General features: G+C 34.1%; 1 protein-coding gene across 1 annotated transcript; it reads right to left on the reverse strand.

Moving 5' to 3' along the window:
* Positions 1–1,498: 1,498 nt before the first annotated feature.
* On the reverse strand, positions 1,499–13,913 carry LOC109005963 (cell division cycle protein 27 homolog B-like). Its single transcript, XM_018985084.2, has 16 exons — positions 13,662–13,913; positions 12,836–12,908; positions 12,581–12,690; positions 12,396–12,442; positions 10,966–11,063; positions 9,296–9,615; positions 7,892–8,047; positions 6,746–6,962; positions 6,120–6,346; positions 5,884–5,949; positions 5,512–5,631; positions 5,146–5,222; positions 3,700–3,819; positions 3,338–3,557; positions 2,964–3,245; positions 1,499–2,178 (listed from the first exon to the last, which is right to left on the reverse strand). Exons 1-16 carry the CDS (start codon positions 13,764–13,766, stop codon positions 2,128–2,130), a joined length of 2,289 nt encoding a protein of 762 aa, XP_018840629.1. The 5' UTR covers positions 13,767–13,913; the 3' UTR covers positions 1,499–2,127.
* Between the last annotated feature and the right edge of the window lie 6,274 nt (positions 13,914–20,187).

Raw genomic sequence — 20,187 nt, forward strand, 5'->3', positions numbered from 1 at the left:
TTTTCATATTTTGTAAATATACTTCATATATTTTAATAATATTTGATAAAAAAAATTATACAACAATTCTTAAAACCAATAAACTAATTTTTGCTAACCCTTTTTTTTTGCTATTTATATTTTTATATTGTGTATTAAGCTAATAATGATAGAAAATAAATGTACCCTCAATTTGAAACTTTATCATAAAAGAAAAGTAATTTGGCAAGAAAAATTACCAAAAAGGGAGGGAAATTGAGAAAAAAATAATAAAAAACTCATTTGGTCCTTCAATAGTGTATCGCCAAATATAGCTAGGTGGGAAAAGTTACTGTAGCTCAAAACTAAAATATATGGCTATAGCTAGTTCAATGTAGGAAGTTTGTAATCAAAAAAGGTAAAATTTACACTTGGCGTTGGCAGGCCATTGCCAATGCTTATATGGAAAATGATAGAAATATATTTTTTTTATATAATTATATTTTAAATAAAAAATATTTTTATAAAATAACAACATTTTATATAAATACTTTCATTTTAAAATATAATTATATAAATAGTTGTAAAAAAAAACTGTACATGTATAATTATTCTAATAATATAAGATACGTTTTTTTAGTGCTTATATATATTGTGAGTTTGGTTGCCAAACTCATCTCAACTCATTATTACAACTTTTTCAAATCCCAATACAAAATATAATAAACAATTCAACTTTTTCAAATTCTAAAATAATAATAATATTAAAAAATAATATTTTAACAATATTTTATCATCTTAACTCAACTCAACTCAACTTACTTCAACATCCAAACACACACTAAATACTCTCACGAGCCAACTCTTTATGAACCAATAAAAAAAATTAAAAAAAAAAAACAGAATTCAGAAAAATTATTGTGGGCTGTGCCGTGCAATGCAAATATAATATATATATTCACGGCTAATATTTTTCCCTTCTTTGAGTAATTACTAATTATTCACAAATGCAAGTAAACATCTTCACGCATAAAACATAGATAAGGAAGAGATAAAAGGAAATTACAAGTAAACCGATAATTATATAAAAAGAACGTTTCAGAAAATACTCATTGAAAAAATCAATATTATAATAATAATAATAATAAAATCTTTCACTGTTATAAGATGTTATTTACCATCTTTTAATTATTATTTCATCATTTCCTTTTCTAATGTAGTATTAAATAGTTAAAAACTTATTTTTATTTATTATTTATCTGTCAATTATTTTATAGGATCGTGCTATATACACCCACCCGAGAGATTCTCCCAATAAATCCATTTGATCTTTTTAAAAAAAAAAAAATTCATACATTTTTTTATACTCTTAAATATTTAAAAAAACATTTTACATCATCATTAAAAAAATATTTCCTTAATCACTAAGTTAAAAAAATAAATAAATTGGAAAAATGTCTCGGGACCCAAGCATTTTCCTATTTGATACTGCATCAAGAGACGAAAACATATGATAAAATGGCCTATAAATATAATTTATTTTTCACTTGTTGAGATGAACTTCATTTGAGTTGTTTAGTGTAACGGGTGCAGAAAGGGTAAAAATACAAATGAGCTAGTTTCTGAAGATCAAACTCACATAAAGGATAAAAAAGTTGCACAATTTTGAAATCCAAAAATAAATCACTCATTGTCACAGGATGGGTGCAGGATTGAGGATTGTTTCGAGAGGATGCCGATGAGCAATACTGCTGCATTCGATGATCAACAGAATTAAATAATACTCGATATTAAGCCCTAGACTCAACGAATGGGCACGAATGGGCGAGCCAACTATACTATGAACAACTAATTCAGACTAATCATACAAAGACAGACCTCTTTGGCACCATAAAACCACCATCCATACATGCATAAGCATGGTAGCTTTTTAATACCTTTGTAACATCAGAACCTCAGTATGTAAATCACCAGCAGAGCCGAGGTCGTCACTTCCGCATGATCTGCAGCTAAGAAGCGACGCAAGCAGAAACAATCAGGCCTCGAGCATTAAGCCATTTTATTCATCATCTGTCGAAAGCACAAGCAGGCCAAACTCCTTGGGGGCCTAATGATCTGAGCCGGATAATTTACATCACTCTCCCCGTCCGGGGTCAAGTGCAAGTAGATCTACAAGTAGTCTTGTAGTTCATCTGGCACATGCAACTTCTCAATGGCAGCCTGTCAAAAGATACAGAGGACAAGAAAGGATCATAGAGCAGAAGTTCCTTGCTCTCAGGAAAGAAACAACTTAGTGAAGAGGGAGGAAGACAAGAAAACCTACAATCTATTTGTAAAGTAATCGGAACAAAAACAAGAGATTTTGTTTACTTTGGAAAACATTGATGGTATAGCCACAGAAAAAGCTAAAAGATGCATGATTCATGTCAGACAGTAAGATAAGTAGGAATTGCAACAACTGAGAACCCCTCAATATAATTGAATGAGATGGGTGAGATAGGTTCAGAGATGGCCAGACTTGCAGGAGGAAAGTACGGCCCCACCCCAAAAAAATGATGTATTTATTGAAAAAAATGCTATATACGGCCATTATTTGATAGGGCCTCTTCCCATCTAACTTGAGCACGGATAGGGGTGAGAGGCCTGGGAGGAAGGTCTGCTCTCCCTTATCTGTCATAGGAATGATAACAACGGTAAACAACTCTTTTTCCCCAAATACGGAATGTATCGTCAAATATTCAATATGATTCCACAAGATCTAGTTTCGTTCAAGTAACGGATTCTAGCCAATTGAAAGGATCTTCTGATACCACTTCCATAGAGCCCACAATCTCATGTGAGAATCAGTTGCATATTGTGATCTGTGCACACTCAGTTAAACTCCAACAAGCCTCAAAAAGAGAAATCTTTTCCTTACCTAAAAATTTAGGAAAGTTTGAAGGTGTATTTTGACAATACTCTCTAGTTTCAGAGGCAAGATGATAGCTAGGAAATAAGTCAATCACCTTAATGGTAGCTACGTCTGTCGCGGGTGGTTTCAAATCCAAAGCAAGACCAAAATGAAGCATCGCTTTGTCATGCATATTACGCCTCTTGTAGATCTTACCCATCAAAGCATATATACTGCTTTCGCGAGGGGCAAACTCTTTAAGCTCCTCCAGGGCTTCAAGGGCTTCATCAAAATTTTCCAAGCTCACTAGTATATTAGCCTTCTGATACATGGGAAGAGGATTCTTCTTATCTGCTAAAATAGCCTTCTCCATTATCACCAGAGCTTCATCACTTCTCTGTCAGGCAATAGAAACACAATTAAGAGAGCTTTCATATACTGTTGCTCCTGAAATCATAATATTAGAATTAACATAGCAATTGGTCCAACCTTTAAGGCATGCAAAGCTGTACCAAGATAAGACATTATAACAGAAGAACGTGTATTTATTTGGAAAGCCATCTGGAAGTGATGCTCTGAAAACTCATACTTCTCTTGGCGAAGATATATCATTCCAAGCCCATACCAGGAGTTATAATGCCTTGCATCAACCCGAAGTGCACTCTGGTAGCTCTTAATTCCATTCTCAAAGTCCTCCAAAGCTACATATCTGTAAATAAGAATGCAATTGCAAGATCATAAATAACTAGCTGAAGCAGCAAAGGTAAAAATTGACCATCAGAGAAGAAGTTCACTCCAAAAGGTATTCAATTGGGGGTTAAATCAGGGCAGGAAAAGATACTGTCACATACTCATGGCCACAAAGGGTGTGTGCATATGCAAATCTTGGATTAAGTTGAACAGCTCGCTGGAAATTTCTCAAAGCAGTTTCGTGGTCTTTTTGCAAGCTATAGCAATTTCCCATAGCACACCTGCATGTCCATTCAAAAGGAAACTTATAAAGAATAATTTTATCGCTAATAAAAACTACGAACTCTGAATATACTAAAAACGAACACCTAATGCCTTCATGACCTTTGACCCTCAAATTTGCAAAGACACTCTGTGATACCCCATATGATAAGGATAAGGGTAGATGGTGTATGAGATTTCACATTGCTTGGGAAGAAGTTCTTGCTCTTTATAAGGTTCCAATAGGGCTCCAATTGTTGTATCATTGACTGGAGTGGCTCTAATTGTTGTATCATTGACTAGTCCTTTTGGAGTATAGACCATGTGGTTTGGGTCTTCCATTGGAGCGTTACAAATGGTATAAGATCCTATTCCAACAAAAAATGTGGGGCTTGAGCTGTGCCACCTACGATGGACTAGCCCGACGAAGACGTCGGGAATTTTTTTTTTTTTTTTTTGGGGGGAGGGAGAGAGAGAGAGAGAGAGAGAGAGAGAGAGAGAGATTGTGATACCCCATATGATAAGGATAAGGATAAGGGTAGGTGGTGTATGAGATCCCACATTACTTGAGAATGAGAAGTTCTTGCTCCTTATAAGATTCCAATATGACTTTAATTGTATCATTGACTAGTCCTTTTGAAGTATAAGTCATGTGGTTTAGGCCTTCCATTGGGGTGTTACAACCTACTAACGTCAAAAGTTGTGGATTAATGCCACAAAACCAATAGATCACTGCACTATTAATCATGGCCATCATAAATAGAAGCATATAACCCCAAGGGGTTGGCCCAAGTGGTGAAGGCCTTGGTCTTGGAGTATCACTTCCTTCAAGGTCCAATGTTCAACACCTCATGGGTGCAAACAATTTTTTTGGGGCCACACCCCCTAGTGAAAAGCCAGCGATTTAACTAGTTCCATGTAGTGAAACTTCCAAGGATGCGGTGCACGGGACCGAGGTTTACTTTGCAGGGGCGGGTCCGAAGGGCCCTGCCTTGGAGATGTTCCCCGACATCAAAAAATAAATAAATAAATAGAAGCATGTAACAGGATGGTAGAAACAAACACAACACAGCTCATAAGACAAAATAGAAAGATAAAAGCCAAAAGACAAAAGACCTTCCCATCCCTCAACTGAAAAAAGGTAGGCAGGAAAAATATATACTTCTCTAAATAGGAGTGATTGCATATTGCAGGTAAACTCTAAACACAAGATAGAAGTACCAAAGAAATTGAGGGTTAAAACATTTTGGAGCATGAGAAATATAAAAAAGTCACAGCAGAAATCTAACGCCGAGAAGAAAGGTTAGAATGCACTGTGTAATGTGAAGAAAGATTGAAAAGGCTACCAAGATTGAGATGCTAAACGGTCAGTTGAGATAAGTTCTTGAGCCAGATAACTCAACTTCATATCTTCCTTCAAATGCTGCAATGGAAATAGAACAACTGTCAGCGAAGCAAGGGAGTCAAGGAAAACTTTTCTGCAAGCATCCAGTATTATAAACACAAGAAAATATCATAAGAGAGCTATCACTTCAGATAAGTAGAATGACAATAACTTTAAGCCTGCAGCTTGTGGTTAGATGAATTTGCTGAAGTCACCCATCTAAGGGATTAAATTTTCAGATTGCATCATATGGGGGTTATGATACCCCCTCTCTCCTTACAGTAGATAAAAGAGGATTTTTTACAAATACAGTATGGTGGGAACTCACATAAAGTACTGTAGAATAAGTATCCATTCCGTCTAAGCTGTACGGGGATGCCTGGCGGGCAAGACTGAATGCCCCATCAGCCTCTAAATAATCAACCAATTCGAAATATGCTTTTCCAACCTGCATTTAAAACATGAACGAATTAAGAGGTCCAATAGTAAGGAATATGCAGGCATGCTAACGTTCTAGCATAAGTCTAAGGTGCTCCCAAAAAAGTGGGTACAATGTATGTAAATAAACTAGTTCATTTAAAAACCATGCATCTGTATGAACAGTCACAAATCACAGCTGACACAAGTACATGATCAGCAGTAGAGAAAAGTATAAAATCCAGAAAAGGGTCAAGGAAATAGCTTTGAACTACCAAACTACCTGGGAAAGCACCCAGCCTGTGTTATAATGCTTGTGTGGAAGTTTAAGATAAACATCCAGTGCTTCCTGTAACCCAGAAGCAGTCAGACAATGAAACATGAGCCAGGAAATACAAGATATCTTAGTTCCATATTTGGTGCTTTCTAATATAACTCCACTAATGTCATAATATATATTCTTTTCTGTTCCATTTAAGAAAAAGTATCTATTATCTATTAAAAATAATCAAATTATACCTGACATCTGTACATACAGGAAAGTCTGTAGCCGTCCCCAAGAGTTCTCAAAAGACCCAGTATTTCTGAAGCACCACTAATAACTTTTGAGCCGTTCATGATACCTCCACTAATTGGAATGGTTGTTCCTTCTTGTTCAGGAAATCTAGTATCACCAGAGGGAGACAAACTAGAAGTTGTTGACGTGACGTTTGTACGAGAATCATCAAAAGTCTCATTGCGTATCCCTAAAAGAGTGATAAATTAGACAGTTTTAGGGAGTCATTTACTAGCACCATGAGGCAGAAACATCACCTAATAAAACAAATTAGTTCATGACTGGCCAGTTTCAGACTGGCATATTGGAAATCAACTGTAATTTATAAGGACAAATGTTGTATCCACAGTAAAATTAACTTGAGTTTAAACATGACTTAAATAAAGTCATTTCATTGCTTTTTTTTTTTAATCAGTAAACAAAATTTTATTGATCATAAGAATAGGTAAGAACCAAGTAACGGGCATTTCATTGTTAACAAAGCGGTAGACAAAAACTACGTAAAGGACTATCAGTGAAGATTTCCATTTTCATTTGATGGTATAGTTCACTGAATTAGTAAAAGATAAAAGATAAAGAGATTCATTACCTTCATCAATATTTTCATTGGTCCATGACTGAACCTTACGAATTGTCACAGCACGAAATGCCATAGAGCTCAGTTTGGAACCTCCAAGATATTTAGAAGAGTTGCTAGTTCCATTTCCAACTACCATTGTAGCACTCACATTTGAGTTGGCCACTGCATCTCCAGAAAGCCTCGTACTTCGTCGAGGGCCAGAATCAGAAAATAACCTCCCAGAAATCTGAAAATAAAGGAAACAAAGGATCTCAAGGGAGAAGAAGATCCAAATAATGCATCAAATAGATCTAAGAATGACTTAAAAACCACTCCAACACTACATGCACGTTGATAGGCCAAGAAAGCAGTGGAATTAATTCAGCAAAAAAAGTAGTTACTAAGACAAGCTCAAATGACTTGAAGAACAAAATGTAAATGCCGATGTGCACACGAGAACAAACATGCCAACCAAATTAACAATATCAGGCAGCAAGATGCCATAAGATGAAGAGACAAGTTAAACCAAAAGATCAAGTACAATAGAGCAACTATGTAATGAACTGAAGGCTGTATCAGCCTCAAAAACAAAATAACCTAACTATGAGCTTAAATTATGTAGCAAAAAAAGGCAAGGAAAAACAGAGAATACGAAACCAGATAACGTCACAAAAAACAAATTTTTTTTTTTATAAGTACGTCACAAAAAACAAAAATAAAGAGAACCAGATAACAAAATGATCTCAAAGGGAAAAATAAAGGCTGGTACCCTCTGCAAAAGCTTGCAACTTCACCTTGAAAGTTTCCAAATTCGCCAAATAAATTTCTAAAAAGATTTGTTTTTTCTTTTACAATATATAAAGTCTAAAGCTGATAAGACTCCCTTGTCTCAATTCTAGCTCATTCAAAAAACATACATGTTATTAATAACTCATATGGGCTCCCTAGTTTTGTACACAATACACTCTGAAAATCTGATCAATAGTTTGTCAAATGAAAAAAAAAGGACACCTAATAATTTAATTTGTGAAATTTTTAAGGAACCAGATAATGGGAAAACCACATTACTCTAAGAAAAACGCGACATATGAAACCATTAGTGCACATAAATATGCATTTATATCTATATAAGAGAATAAGATTAAAAAAGCAAGCATGAATTTTCAAAGCTATAACCTTCCGTAATTTTCCTTCATCCACAAACTTTCTTCGAGGGGCTTGAATAGTAGAGTTCACAGTGGACCTTGGAGAGCTATCAACAGTGACTATGCTTTGGTTTGGCCCATTTGGCTGAGCATTTCTGCATAAAGGTGGCGGAGCAACACCTGACAACTGTGAAACGTAGGGGATCTAAGTGCACTGATTGATCTTTACAGTAAAAAGGACATATAAACTAATAAAGATGTAGATAGCTCAATATATTCGTTAAAGACACAAACAAAAAAGCAAAAACAAATGGTTAACTTAACTAAAATTTTGCAGAAAGTTAGGCATCCTTTTATAAGAAATACAAACATATATTAATAAAGATGTAGAAAGAAAAGTGAGGAATCGGTGGATCATTTTATTTTACAATATGAGGTTGCTAGCATCATAAGGAACGTGATCTTTGGCCAGCTTGTAATAGTTTGGGTGATGCTTTCTCAGGTAGTTGAACTCCTAACATGTTGGAAACAGCAGTTTGGTAACCATCAGTGCGTACCTTTGTGGAAGATGATCTCAGTGTGCTTACGATGTTGTCTATGTAGAGAAAAAAACAAGCACAGCTTTGAGGATTGCAAAAAAGGGTGTTGGAGCTCAATCATTTTGTTCTTAAAAGCCGTTATAATTGGATAATGAACTTAAAGTCTTCTTCTTCAACACCTTGTTTCCTTGGCCTATTGCTGTCTATTGATAGAACTTATTGATTACCTATAAATATATATATATATATTTCAAGAATTTGTAGCTCTTTTTCCTTTTGCTTGTCAAGTGGGTCTCTTGCATACTTTATGTCAATTGGGGTAATACCCTTTTTCAGCATAAATAAAATCTCTATTGTACCCATAAAAAAATTTATAATGGTGACTAGTAATTAATATACTCAAAAGAAGGGAAAAAAAAAGAAAAGAAAAAAACAAGCACAGCTTTGAGGATTGCAAAAAAGGATGTTGGAGCTCAATTATTTTGTTCTTAAAAGCCGTTATAATTGGATAATGAACTTACCGATCAAAAAAAAATAATTGGATAATGAACTTAAAGTCTTCTTTTTCAACACCTTGTTTCCTTGGCCTATTGCTGTCTATTGATAGAACTTATTGATTACCTATAAATATATATATATGTATATATATATATATTTCAAGAATTTGTAGCTCTTTTTCCTTTCGCTTGTCAAGTGGGTCTCTTGCATACTTTATGTCAATTGGGGTAATACCCTTTTTCAGCATAAATAAAATCTCTATTGTACCCATCAAAAAATTTATAATGGTGACTAGTCATTAATATACTCAAAAGAAGAAAAAAAACAAAAAAAACAAAGCAAAAAGAATGCAAAACTTTACACAGTGTTAACATTAGGTGTAATTTAGATTATCATACCTGTGAGGCCATGGGTGAAGGAGTATTATAGAATGATATGTTTGATGAAACACCATTTGAAGGCTGACTAGCAGCTCCTCCTAGTGCAGTTGCTCCATGATAATTGCCAGGAATATCTTTTTGGTTATTGCCTTGCATGTGTTTCAATTGCCTTGGACTGGCATCATCTGCCCCAGGGCCAAAGTTTCCAGAAGAAGATAAGCCACGATCCTCATTTGACATGTGCAAGCTTTGGGAAGATGATCCATGGGGTAAGTATTGCTTTTGTATGCAAAGAGCCGCTGCTTCACCAAAAACTGCAGCTGCTTCTTCAGCAGCACCTAAAAGCATAAAAAGGAATAGCTTGCTTAAACATGGACCAAAATTACAAAATCAAGCATGAGTTCCCCAAGGGACCAATACTTTTTTTTTCATGCATGAAGAAAAAACGTAACTGGCTTGTATAATATAAGGCCAAAAGGCATTCGGCAAGGTGTCATTTACTGTGCCTGGGAAATACTACTAGGGCAAAGTGAATCAACTCCCTTGCACAGAAATATGCCTCTTATTACCCAAGAGATCAATACTATACTTCTGAATTATAAGAAAATTGTTTAATCAGTTATGGAATATCATAGTCGTCAAGCAAAACTGCGAGCAGTTACTGTCATATCCATAACATAAAATGCACTTCTCAAATTTCTTGCAAAGATAATCAATCCATCCCCTATAGCTTGGCTTAGTTAAACTTCCAAGTGGTCTCAAACTTCATCTGGTTTAAAGGACACCATGTCCTATGCCTTGTGGCAACAACTCCACACATACACCAAATTAATGACAAGTTTGCAAAAGAACTAAAATACAAACATGGGAAAATATTACTTAAGGGGGAAGTAAATAAATCACATTTACAATTACATGATCATGATCATGATCGGACAGAAATAAAAATACACAAAAATTACTAAAAGTCATGATTAAAAGACAAAAAGCAATCAAGATGACCTACAATGACCAGTAAAATTGCATTGCCATTCTTTATATATAATAATTTTAATATCATTACCCCAGCTCCACCAATGATACAGAGATGGCTGCATTCTCCAACTTCCTGATAGAGGGTCAGTTTAAGAAAGGTATAATTATAGCTAAATTCCCCACTACACATTTTTTTTTAAAGAAGATACCATTAAATTTAAATTGGAAGTGAAGGGCCATGAATATTACTTTTAACCCTTAACTATCAAACTCAACTGGCAACATATTTAACAATCAGATTACCTTTAATTGCAAACTCATATTTTGATTATGATATTACACATCCACATGACCTAGTTGAATATTAGAAATATGAAGTTACAATTTTAAGAGTTGTACGATCATAGAGCAAGAAAAATGACATAGAGAACATCAACAAATGACTAAAGCTCCACCAAGGAGACAATACATAGAAATAAAGTATATTTGCAGAGACGACATCTAATAGTAATGATGGCATTGAATTTAAATGTACTGATTAACATGTCAAAATGGAACCTATGAAGTACATTGGTTCACAATCAGCTTAAATTCCTAAACATAAAAGTTAAAGCCCTTAGAATTAAAACATCAGTAACTACTAAAAATTATCAAAGATGATATTACACAGTAGTTGAAGGACTTGAAACCATGTGGGTAGTCTTTGCACAAACCTAAGACACAAAGCTCCTCATATGCAGCCCACATTAAAGGATCTGCTGATAATGCCTGCTTAAAGTGATGTACAGCAGTTTTCCTTCTGTCAGTGTACCTAAAACAAAATAAAATCGCAATGAATAAAAGCTGATATGCTGAATTAAGAAGTTGCACATAACCAAAAACTATAGAAATGGACATGATTTTGCAATCTGAACATGACATAATTAACCATTTCAGAATTTATGTCACTTCTGGAATTCAGAGATGAGAACTGAATAAATTCAGTCCAACAACCAGTCATAAGACGAAGGAAAGATAATGCATAAAGCACAAAGGATAAAGGATAAAGGATAAAGGCCGTATGGTAATGGAATTCAATTAATTGGATTTAGTAGCCCCGTTTATATCGTCCAAGCACTAATTCAATCCAGGACCATTTTTACAAGTAACCAAAAATTTTATCAAATAACGCAAATGCTTATCCCATGTCCATAGGATGTATACAAGAGAAACACCTAATTAGGAACTTTAAATGACACAAAGAAACCATGAGACCCAACCTATTATGTATATCAGATGCCCAAAGAAGCAAAGTATTGAAGCAGAACGTTTTTCAATTAAAATTTTAAATTGAACCCAATACTTTGGATCAGCTAAAGCTGCCAAAAAAAGAACAGACATATTTTGTAATGAGCAAGATAAATTTTATTAAAAAGAAAAGGGATATTATCCTGGCATACAGGAAGTATACATGACCACACTCAACCAAGAAAGGGGGAAAGAGATATAAAATCCTGAAAATTATAAATAGAAAAGGGAGCACCATAGTGGGCTTTTGTCCACTGATACAAGGTGTTTAAAACATAAAATTTAAATCCGACACCAATCACTTGCAATCATCAAAGTTACGCCGGTTTCTTTCCCTCCATATGCACCATATGATGCACAATGGGACCATCTTGCACAATGAAACATATAGATGGCGCTCAACTTTCCATTCCAACATGTTAATAGCTCCACCACCTTTGAAGGCATCACCCACCACCAAAAGAAGAATAGGAACAAAGCTAACAAACACAAATAAAAGAATGTCCCATTGTTTCGCTACTATAGTCAGTGAGGAGAGTAAGAGAGACTGTATCTTGAGGAAGGGGGAAATGTAAATTACATAAGCTTCTTTTGCCTGATATTCTGTCAAGAGAAATGTTTCCAAATTTTGTAACACATTGACTCATCTGATTAGAAAATAATGTGTTGTAGATTAGCAAAAAAAATAATAATAATGTATTGTAGACTTATTTGTGTCTCTCATCTGTGCTGTACACGTATGACGAGCAAAGGTAAATACCTCTCTGGAAGTTCACAGAATGATGTATGGGACAACAAAATGGCAACCTACTATTTCAATAATAATAATAAGAAGAAGAAGACATAAAAAAGCAACCTGTAAATAAGTCCTAAAAGGTAATGACCAGCTGCACCATTTGGAATCTGCATAAAGATAACAACACCAAGCAATTCATCATCGTCTGAAAAAGCATCTGAGCAAGTACATGCTTGCCAGAAAATGAGGGGGTTGGGGCAACTAAGACCAAGAAAATAAAATATAAAATATAAGCATACACTTGCCTCTGCACCAGGCTCATTAGGGGGACATAATGCTGCTTCGGCTTCATTGAGAAGATCCATCTGAAAGCATGATAGTGCAAACATGTAGCGCGATTGCGCCATTTGCGTGCCTTCATACAATAATGAACAAACAAAGAAGAGAGATTTATGCATAAGAACATTTTCAATAAATTAAACCACCAAAAATAAAAGTACAAAAATCCTAATACTAAATTGGTTCAATAATGGCAGAAAATTAAGTACTATGATACATACCCTTTAAAATATGGTACGCGGCATAAGATTGATTGCTGTGCAAATAACAGCCAGCCAATAATTGCATATTGGTCTGCTCATAAGAAAAAGTAAGTGTCAAGGAGTCGAGTAAAACTAAGATAAACAAAGGAAAATAATAACAATAATCACGCGATTCAATTATAGACTGTAATAGTTATATCCTTCAGTATGCTTCACCACTGTGAAAACTTTGTCAAATGATGTGTGCAGCCATGAACAGCAATTTATAGTTAAATTGAAAATAAAGAGTTCCTAGTTGAAGCCAACGAAGTAGCAAAGTGGGTAAAGTAAACCGAGCCCAAGAACCATTTTTGCACTTTCACTCATTACGCGAATTTCCTTTTCTAGGTAGTGAATAAGTATTACTGATAAAAAATAAAAAAATCAAAAGGTAGCGAAATAAGTATTTGATTACGGTTATACGAGGGAGGAAACGGAAAAGAAAAGCAAAATGATCTAGTACCTTCCTACATCCTATTCTGCGTTTGCAATCCCCCAAAACCTCTCAAATTTCTCATGATACCAAAAAAAAAAAGAGGAAAAAATAATGGAATTTGTAGGGAATGGATTAAACTAAGCGTTTTACTCTAACGAAGAACTAATACTGGCAATTGACGCCAAATTAATCCTTGGAGGATTGAGACACAGTATTAAGAGAAAATAAAATTGGAAGCAAATACCTAATGCCGCAAGATTTGAAAGAAATAACCCCCTTAATTTCTGCCACGGATTTCGAAAACCAAGCAAAGAGGCTAGAAGTAAAGAGAAATTAAAAGATACAAGATGAAAAGGAAAAGGAAGGTACCTCAGAGGGGAACTCAGCGCATAGGCGTTCGCATATGAAAATCGCGTTCCGGTACATAAAATGACGAAGACTGTTTTGTACACAGTCCACGAGTATTGCTTCCATGGCTGCTCCGATTCTCAGAGAGAGGAGGGGTGGGGAGGGTTTATGTGGTTTTGGGCGGCCGGGGGCTCGGGTTCAAATCACGGAGGCACGTGAGAGGGATCGGAGTATTACTCCCATGACTGCTTCGATTCGATTCAGAGAAAAAGAGGGGGGAGTGGTTTTCCAAGTTTGGGGACTTTAGGTTCAAATCGAGGCGGCACGTCACCAGACACGTGACAGGGATGGAGGATTTAAATTTTGACAGGGATGGAGGATTTAAATTTCAAGCAAAGAAGATTTTTATTATAAAAAATAAAAATTTTATTTTCAAGTTAACTAGTAGAGTAAACATATAAATCAAATTTTATTATTTAAATAATATAAATTATGTAGTCTACAAACCAGCTCAAAAATATAATCTGTTAAAAAAAGTAATGAAAGATGTACAACCATTTTCACAACTCTTTATATAATTTTATTTTAAAATTTATGATTTTATAAAAGTATCTCAACTTTAAAATACGAGTAATGATATATATAGTCGTAGAATACGTAAATTTTGTATAATCTTTTAGAAAAAAAGTGAAGTTCATAATTAAAAAATTAATATTTTTTTATGTAAATTTTATATTTATTTACTTTTTCTAAAAGAATTGCGTGACTTTACACACTCTACAATTATAAATATTATTTTTCTTCAAATACAGATTTACGAAGAGTTGTAGACTTATTTATTATTTATTATTAATATTTCGGTCATTCGATGTTAACTAAAAAAATTGTACAAAGCGATTTCAAGATAAAATTAATAATACAATGCACATAAAAAAAATAATAATTAGAATATGATAATTAGAATAGTCATTTATTATATTTCAAGTATATAGGGTTATGTTATAAACAACATCTTATTTCACTCTCAATTTAATTTCCTTAAAATAATAAATTCAAATAAGTGAGATATGTACGTACTACATAATATTTATCAAGTAAATTTAATATTGGATAAAGGATAAATGTCATCATTTACCTCAATGGTACTAAAGCAAACACTGATTTTTAGGCCTTCTCCACAAGTGCCTTCGTCATTAATATACTCTCAGCACCAATCCTAAAGGACGATTCATTTTCCAAATAGTTGGTTGCTTTTTTCTGATTCTTTTACATTTGAGTGGTTATATTTATTATTTACCATCTTTACCATCGGTATGTCACCATCGAGTTATCAAATTATTGGAAATTAGTTGTTGTATTTTACTAAGTTTTAGTTTATTTTTACAGATAAAATGAGATAAAAGTTGAAAGTTAAATAAAATATTATTAAAATATATTTTTTTAATATTATTTTTATTTTAAGATTTGAAAAAGTTTAATTATTTATTTTATTTTATGTGAAAATTTAAAAAAATTATAATAATTAAATAATATAAAATAAAAAATTTTATAAAAATAAATGAGACCTTGTAGACTAATCATTTGATGCCAAGAATATTGAGAATATAATAATAAAAAAATATATAAATGTAATTTTTCTTTTACATTATTATACAATGAGCATAAAGCTTGCTCCAAAAAGTGTTATTTTTGTCTTTGATGACTACAGCTCTCTCCATGAAAGGATCATTGCCATCTTGATCGCACTACTCAAGGCGAATATCTCTTGTCATGTCACCTTCGACAAGCAGAATTTTCTCTCCACTCGTGACACTTCTCCAGCCAATCCCACCTCACTTTTTGATGTTTTTCTCTTTTAGCCTGCCCATATGATGCGTCTCAGATACCTTCTACAAGTTGTTTTAAATGCATAAAACCAAGTAAAGCACAAGTTGTTGTCAACAAATATAACATGGTAGCAAAGAACCAAATAGAGAAATAATTGAGGAAAGACCCCATTTTTTTTTAAATCAACCATAAATAAAAAAGATAAGAGATAACAACTTTACTTTGCTGTGACCATAATAGCACTCTACCCATAAGAAAGGTCTAGACAACAAGCGGTCGCAATTCTCAAGTCGGGTTTGAGTTAGTTTAAACCTTAGTCCCACTAGGAAACTCGATAAAGTTTTAGACGGTTGATACTAATAGTCTAAGGTGAATCCATATTCAGATTCGAATCCAGAACTTCATAAATACCAAACCACTTACCCAAAGAGGATTGATCCACCACCCCTCGGTGGTAAATAAACTTAGGTTTTACTAAAATGAAAAGGAAGCTTGTGGCTTTTACCACGAGAACCTTGACAAACAATTGCATTAGGTAATTAAAAAAAAAAAAAAAAACATAACAAAAAAAAAAACATAACAAAACGTAGCATCATTTTTATTCAAGAGCTCAACAATACTATAAGAAGCGTGTCCCAATCAGGCTTGTCATACAACAAAAGGAACACGTGATTTACTATCATGAATGGTTGCAAGAAAACCATGTTGTCCACGATCTAGTACCGTTTCTAACAAGGCTCAAATTGTCACACATGAAACCCTGTATGGTAAAAACATAATAATAATAATAATAAGTGATTGAGTAGTGATTATCGATGGTTAATTAGATTCTTATTGTTACAAGTCACAACAAGAATATACGTTACTTGTCTAAAGCATTGTGGCTATTGAGAGAACAAAAAGAGAGCTTCCACAAAATTCTGCATTTGAGAATTCAGATTGTAGTGTTCCCAACAAATCGTTGCAACATCATCAACCTTGCCTTTGTTGAGTTTGAAGATGAGTCTTTGTTGCCGTGGCCACCACCATGGAGATTACCACATCCACCACCCTTGCCACGCGACCAACATGGCTTCCAAGACCCCTAATAATTTTCATGGCTTTGAGAACAATGGGCTTGAAAACCAAACCAATCGACTAAGGGAGAGAACAGAATGAACCGGTTCTGATCGGTTTGGCAGTTGGTTTTGGAACTTTCTACATTTTCTCAGACTCTCAACGAACCATATCTCGTTACCCTTTTACAGTTTATAGTGTTACACACATAAATTTTTTTTGAGATTTCAAGGATAAAATGACATTTGTTAGCATACACAAATAATTTGAATTAACAAATTAGACATTGAAAATATAGATCAAATATTCAAAACTAACTTCGTGAAACCGAGTTTGGCAGTGTGGCACTTACTGATAACATGAGAAGGTCTTAGAGATGAGAGAGAAAGAGATGGGATGCAAGGGAGAGAGAGAGAGAGGCGGCATCGGAGCAATGGGGCTGGCAAGTTGAATCTTGCCGGTGGATAACCGGACGGAGGGGGAGAGACGAAAGAGGTTTGAGAGATGAGAGAGAGAAACGATGCTAGAGATGATGAGTAATAAAGAAGATGGGAAGGGGGGCTTCATTCCTAACCAAAACAATGTCGTTTAACTTACTAAAGTTAAACAGCTTCGTTTTATATAAAAATTAAATAAATAATATATATATTATATAAGTCGGTTCATTAGTTTGAACACCGAAACTGAACCGACAGACATCATCTCCATCAATTTTGACTGGTTCCAAAATCTAGCGGCCGATTTCGACCGTTGTTGTTCACACCTAAGGAATAATATCTCAAAATTTGGAGATGGGTTAGCCAGTTAGGGCTTATACTCACCCATGTACTGGTGGATTTTGCCTTCCTCAAGCCCTAAACACATTATTGTGTGATTTAGAATAGTTATAAAAAAATTTAAAATACATTTTCTCACAGAATCACCCAATTTAAACAAATATCCTTTTTAATTGCTTAATCTAGTTGGATGGTTTAGAAAGGGATGCACATGCATACTGGGGGTGAAAACTGATCCCATCGACGCGGTTTTGGAGTAAAATTGATGACGACCGATAGTTTATTTTTGGGGGAGGAAACCGGCCGAAACTTATCGATGAGGAGAAGAAACACTGGCAGTTCTCTAGCGGTTCACGGTCGGTTCATCGACGAGTTTCGTCTGAGAGAGTAGAGAGAGAGGGTGTGTCGCAGAGGAGAGAGAGAGAGATAGGGGATGAAAAATGCGATCGCATCACTGGGAATAAGACGCCCGAAAAAGAAGACGACCTAATTTCAAAACGACGCCATTTGGTTTAGACCAAACGGCGTCGTTCTACTTAAATTTTTTTTAATACGTTATGAATAAAACGACGCTGTTTGGTAGTTATGTTAAAACACAACTACATAATTTCTTTAATCGGCTGGTTCAGCGGTTTGAACCAGGTTCGAACCGATGTCGAACCGGCCGATATCGGTTTACACTATTTTCTACTGCATGCCGACCGGTTCTTCATCGGTTTCGGCCGGTTCTGAGCTCCGACGACCGGTTTGAGTCGGTCTAGGTCAGTTTCTCAGTTTCTTGTACAGCCCTAATGTATACCCAACAATATTCTGTGAGACTTTCAAACAATGTATTCCTGGTATGAGTATTTTTATTTCTCTCTACATTAGATCATGTAATTTAATCAAAAAATTCGATTCTTACGGTAGGCAATTAAACTTAAGGCTCATTTTGACATTTGAAGTGTCTAAGGGGATGTTTGGAAAAAAGTTTACACCCAATCTCATCTCATTTCCTTCTTAAACATTATTTAAACATAAATAATTTCAAATTAATCATTACAACTTTTTCAAACTAATCATTACAACTTTCCAAAACTTTCAAATAAAAAATAAAAAATAATTCAACTTTTTCAAATCTCAAAACAAAAATTATATTAAAAAATTATATTTTAACAATATTTTAATTTTATAATATTTCTTATTCAACTTTTTCTTTCTCATTTTTCAAAATCTAAAAAAAACTTAACTCAAACTATCTTACTATTATTCACAAATAATCTTGCTATTATTTACAAAATTCTCATCGCATCTCATTCCTCAAGCATCTCCTTAGAATTTTATGAATAGTAGTGAAATGATTTGACTTAAAATATTTTATTGGATTTGAAAGGAAATAGAAAATTTTGAATAAATATATTATAAAGTTAAAAAATTGTTTGAATATAATTTTTATTTTGAAGTTTGTAAAAATTGTAGTGATTTTTGTGTTTTGATGACTATTATGTGATGATTAGATAAAAATTTGAAAATTAAAAAATAAAAACTGTTTTGTATTTAAGTGATGTTGGAAATGAAATTATAAGAAATTTTGAGAATTTTAATAAATATGTGTCTCGTTTTTGTATCTAAACAGACCCATTTACTCGTTCTATAAACCAAATTGACATTTTGTTTTTCTAAGCAATCGTATTATATATATATATATATATATATATATATATTTAACAGTTATAAGATACAATAGTCAATAGGGTGGGAGGCCCTAACATTCAACCCAAACTAGCAAATAGTAGTGATCAAATAGTTTGATTATTCACAAAATTCTCATCTTATCTCATTCCCCAAGCATCCACTTAGAATTCTGTGAATAATAGTGAAATAATTTTACTTAAAATATTTTATTGGGTTTGAAAAGAAATAGAAAATTTTGAATACAAATATTATAAAGTTAAAAAATTGTTTGAATATAATTTTTTAATATAATTTTTGTTTTGAAGTTTGTAAAAATTATAGTGATTTTGTGTTTTGATGACTATTATATGATGATTAGATGAAAAAGTTAAAAATTTGAAATTAAAAAGTGTTTTGTATTTAAGTGATGTTATAAATTAAATTATAAGAAATTTTGAGAATTTTAATAATTATGTATCTCGTTTTTGTATCTAAACGGACCATTTACTCGTTCTATAAACCAAATTGACATTTTTTTTTTATTTTTTTCTAAGCAATCGTATTATAGATATATTTAACAGCTACATAATACAATAATCAATATGGTGTGAGGCCCCAACATTCAACCTAAACTAACAAATAGAACACAAGAAAAAAAAAAAAAGTGGGATCTGAGGTCAATGACTTAACCTCCACCCACAAGGAGAAGCTACTTAAAGCGACTTTGATACAGTTCGATAAATGGACTGTAATACTACGACTGAAAGTTACAGTGAAGAGATTTGTGTTGCATTTTGCTGGTCTGGACTGGCTGCAGGAGACTTCCACTACCTCTTTCTTTCGATCTTTGGTTAGGAGAAGCAAAAATATAGGTAGATGGCAAACAAGAGATCCGTCAAATTGCCGGAGGATGACGGCTAGGGACTGTGGTTGCATGTGGGGAACACCCACTCTAGGAGTATAAAGGTCGGTCGGATATGAAGAATTCGAGGTTGTTGGCCCCATAAATGTCACACGTGGCGGCACCAGGAACTTCTTAATGTGGTGGCGTGTGGATCTCACGCGCGCTTTGACCCGCGTGTGTGACTCACGTGCTACTTTGTTTGTCAATATTCTTCGGTCGTTTGAAAGATTGCGGCTAGGAAATATTGCAGTGGGGCGCGTGGCGGTCACTGGGCTCCAAAAGCAGCAGATCAATGGTTCTCTTTGCTATGGACGGGAAACAAAATAAAGAT

Source organism: Juglans regia, chromosome 12, assembly GCF_001411555.2.
Source record: "Juglans regia cultivar Chandler chromosome 12, Walnut 2.0, whole genome shotgun sequence".
Lineage (NCBI taxonomy): Eukaryota > Viridiplantae > Streptophyta > Magnoliopsida > Fagales > Juglandaceae > Juglans > Juglans regia.

Bases quoted from the DNA above. Each gene is read 5' to 3' on its own strand.
- LOC109005963 (XM_018985084.2), bottom strand. From the start codon at position 13,766: ATGGAAGCAATACTCGTGGACTGTGTACAAAACAGTCTTCGTCATTTT. The intron at 8,048-9,295 runs GTATGATAATCT...TACGTTTCACAG, and splicing joins CTTCACCCATGGCCTCACAG to TTGTCAGGTGTTGCTCCGCC. The intron at 3,246-3,337 runs GTTGGACCAATT...ATTGCCTGACAG, and splicing joins CAGCTTTGCATGCCTTAAAG to AGAAGTGATGAAGCTCTGGT.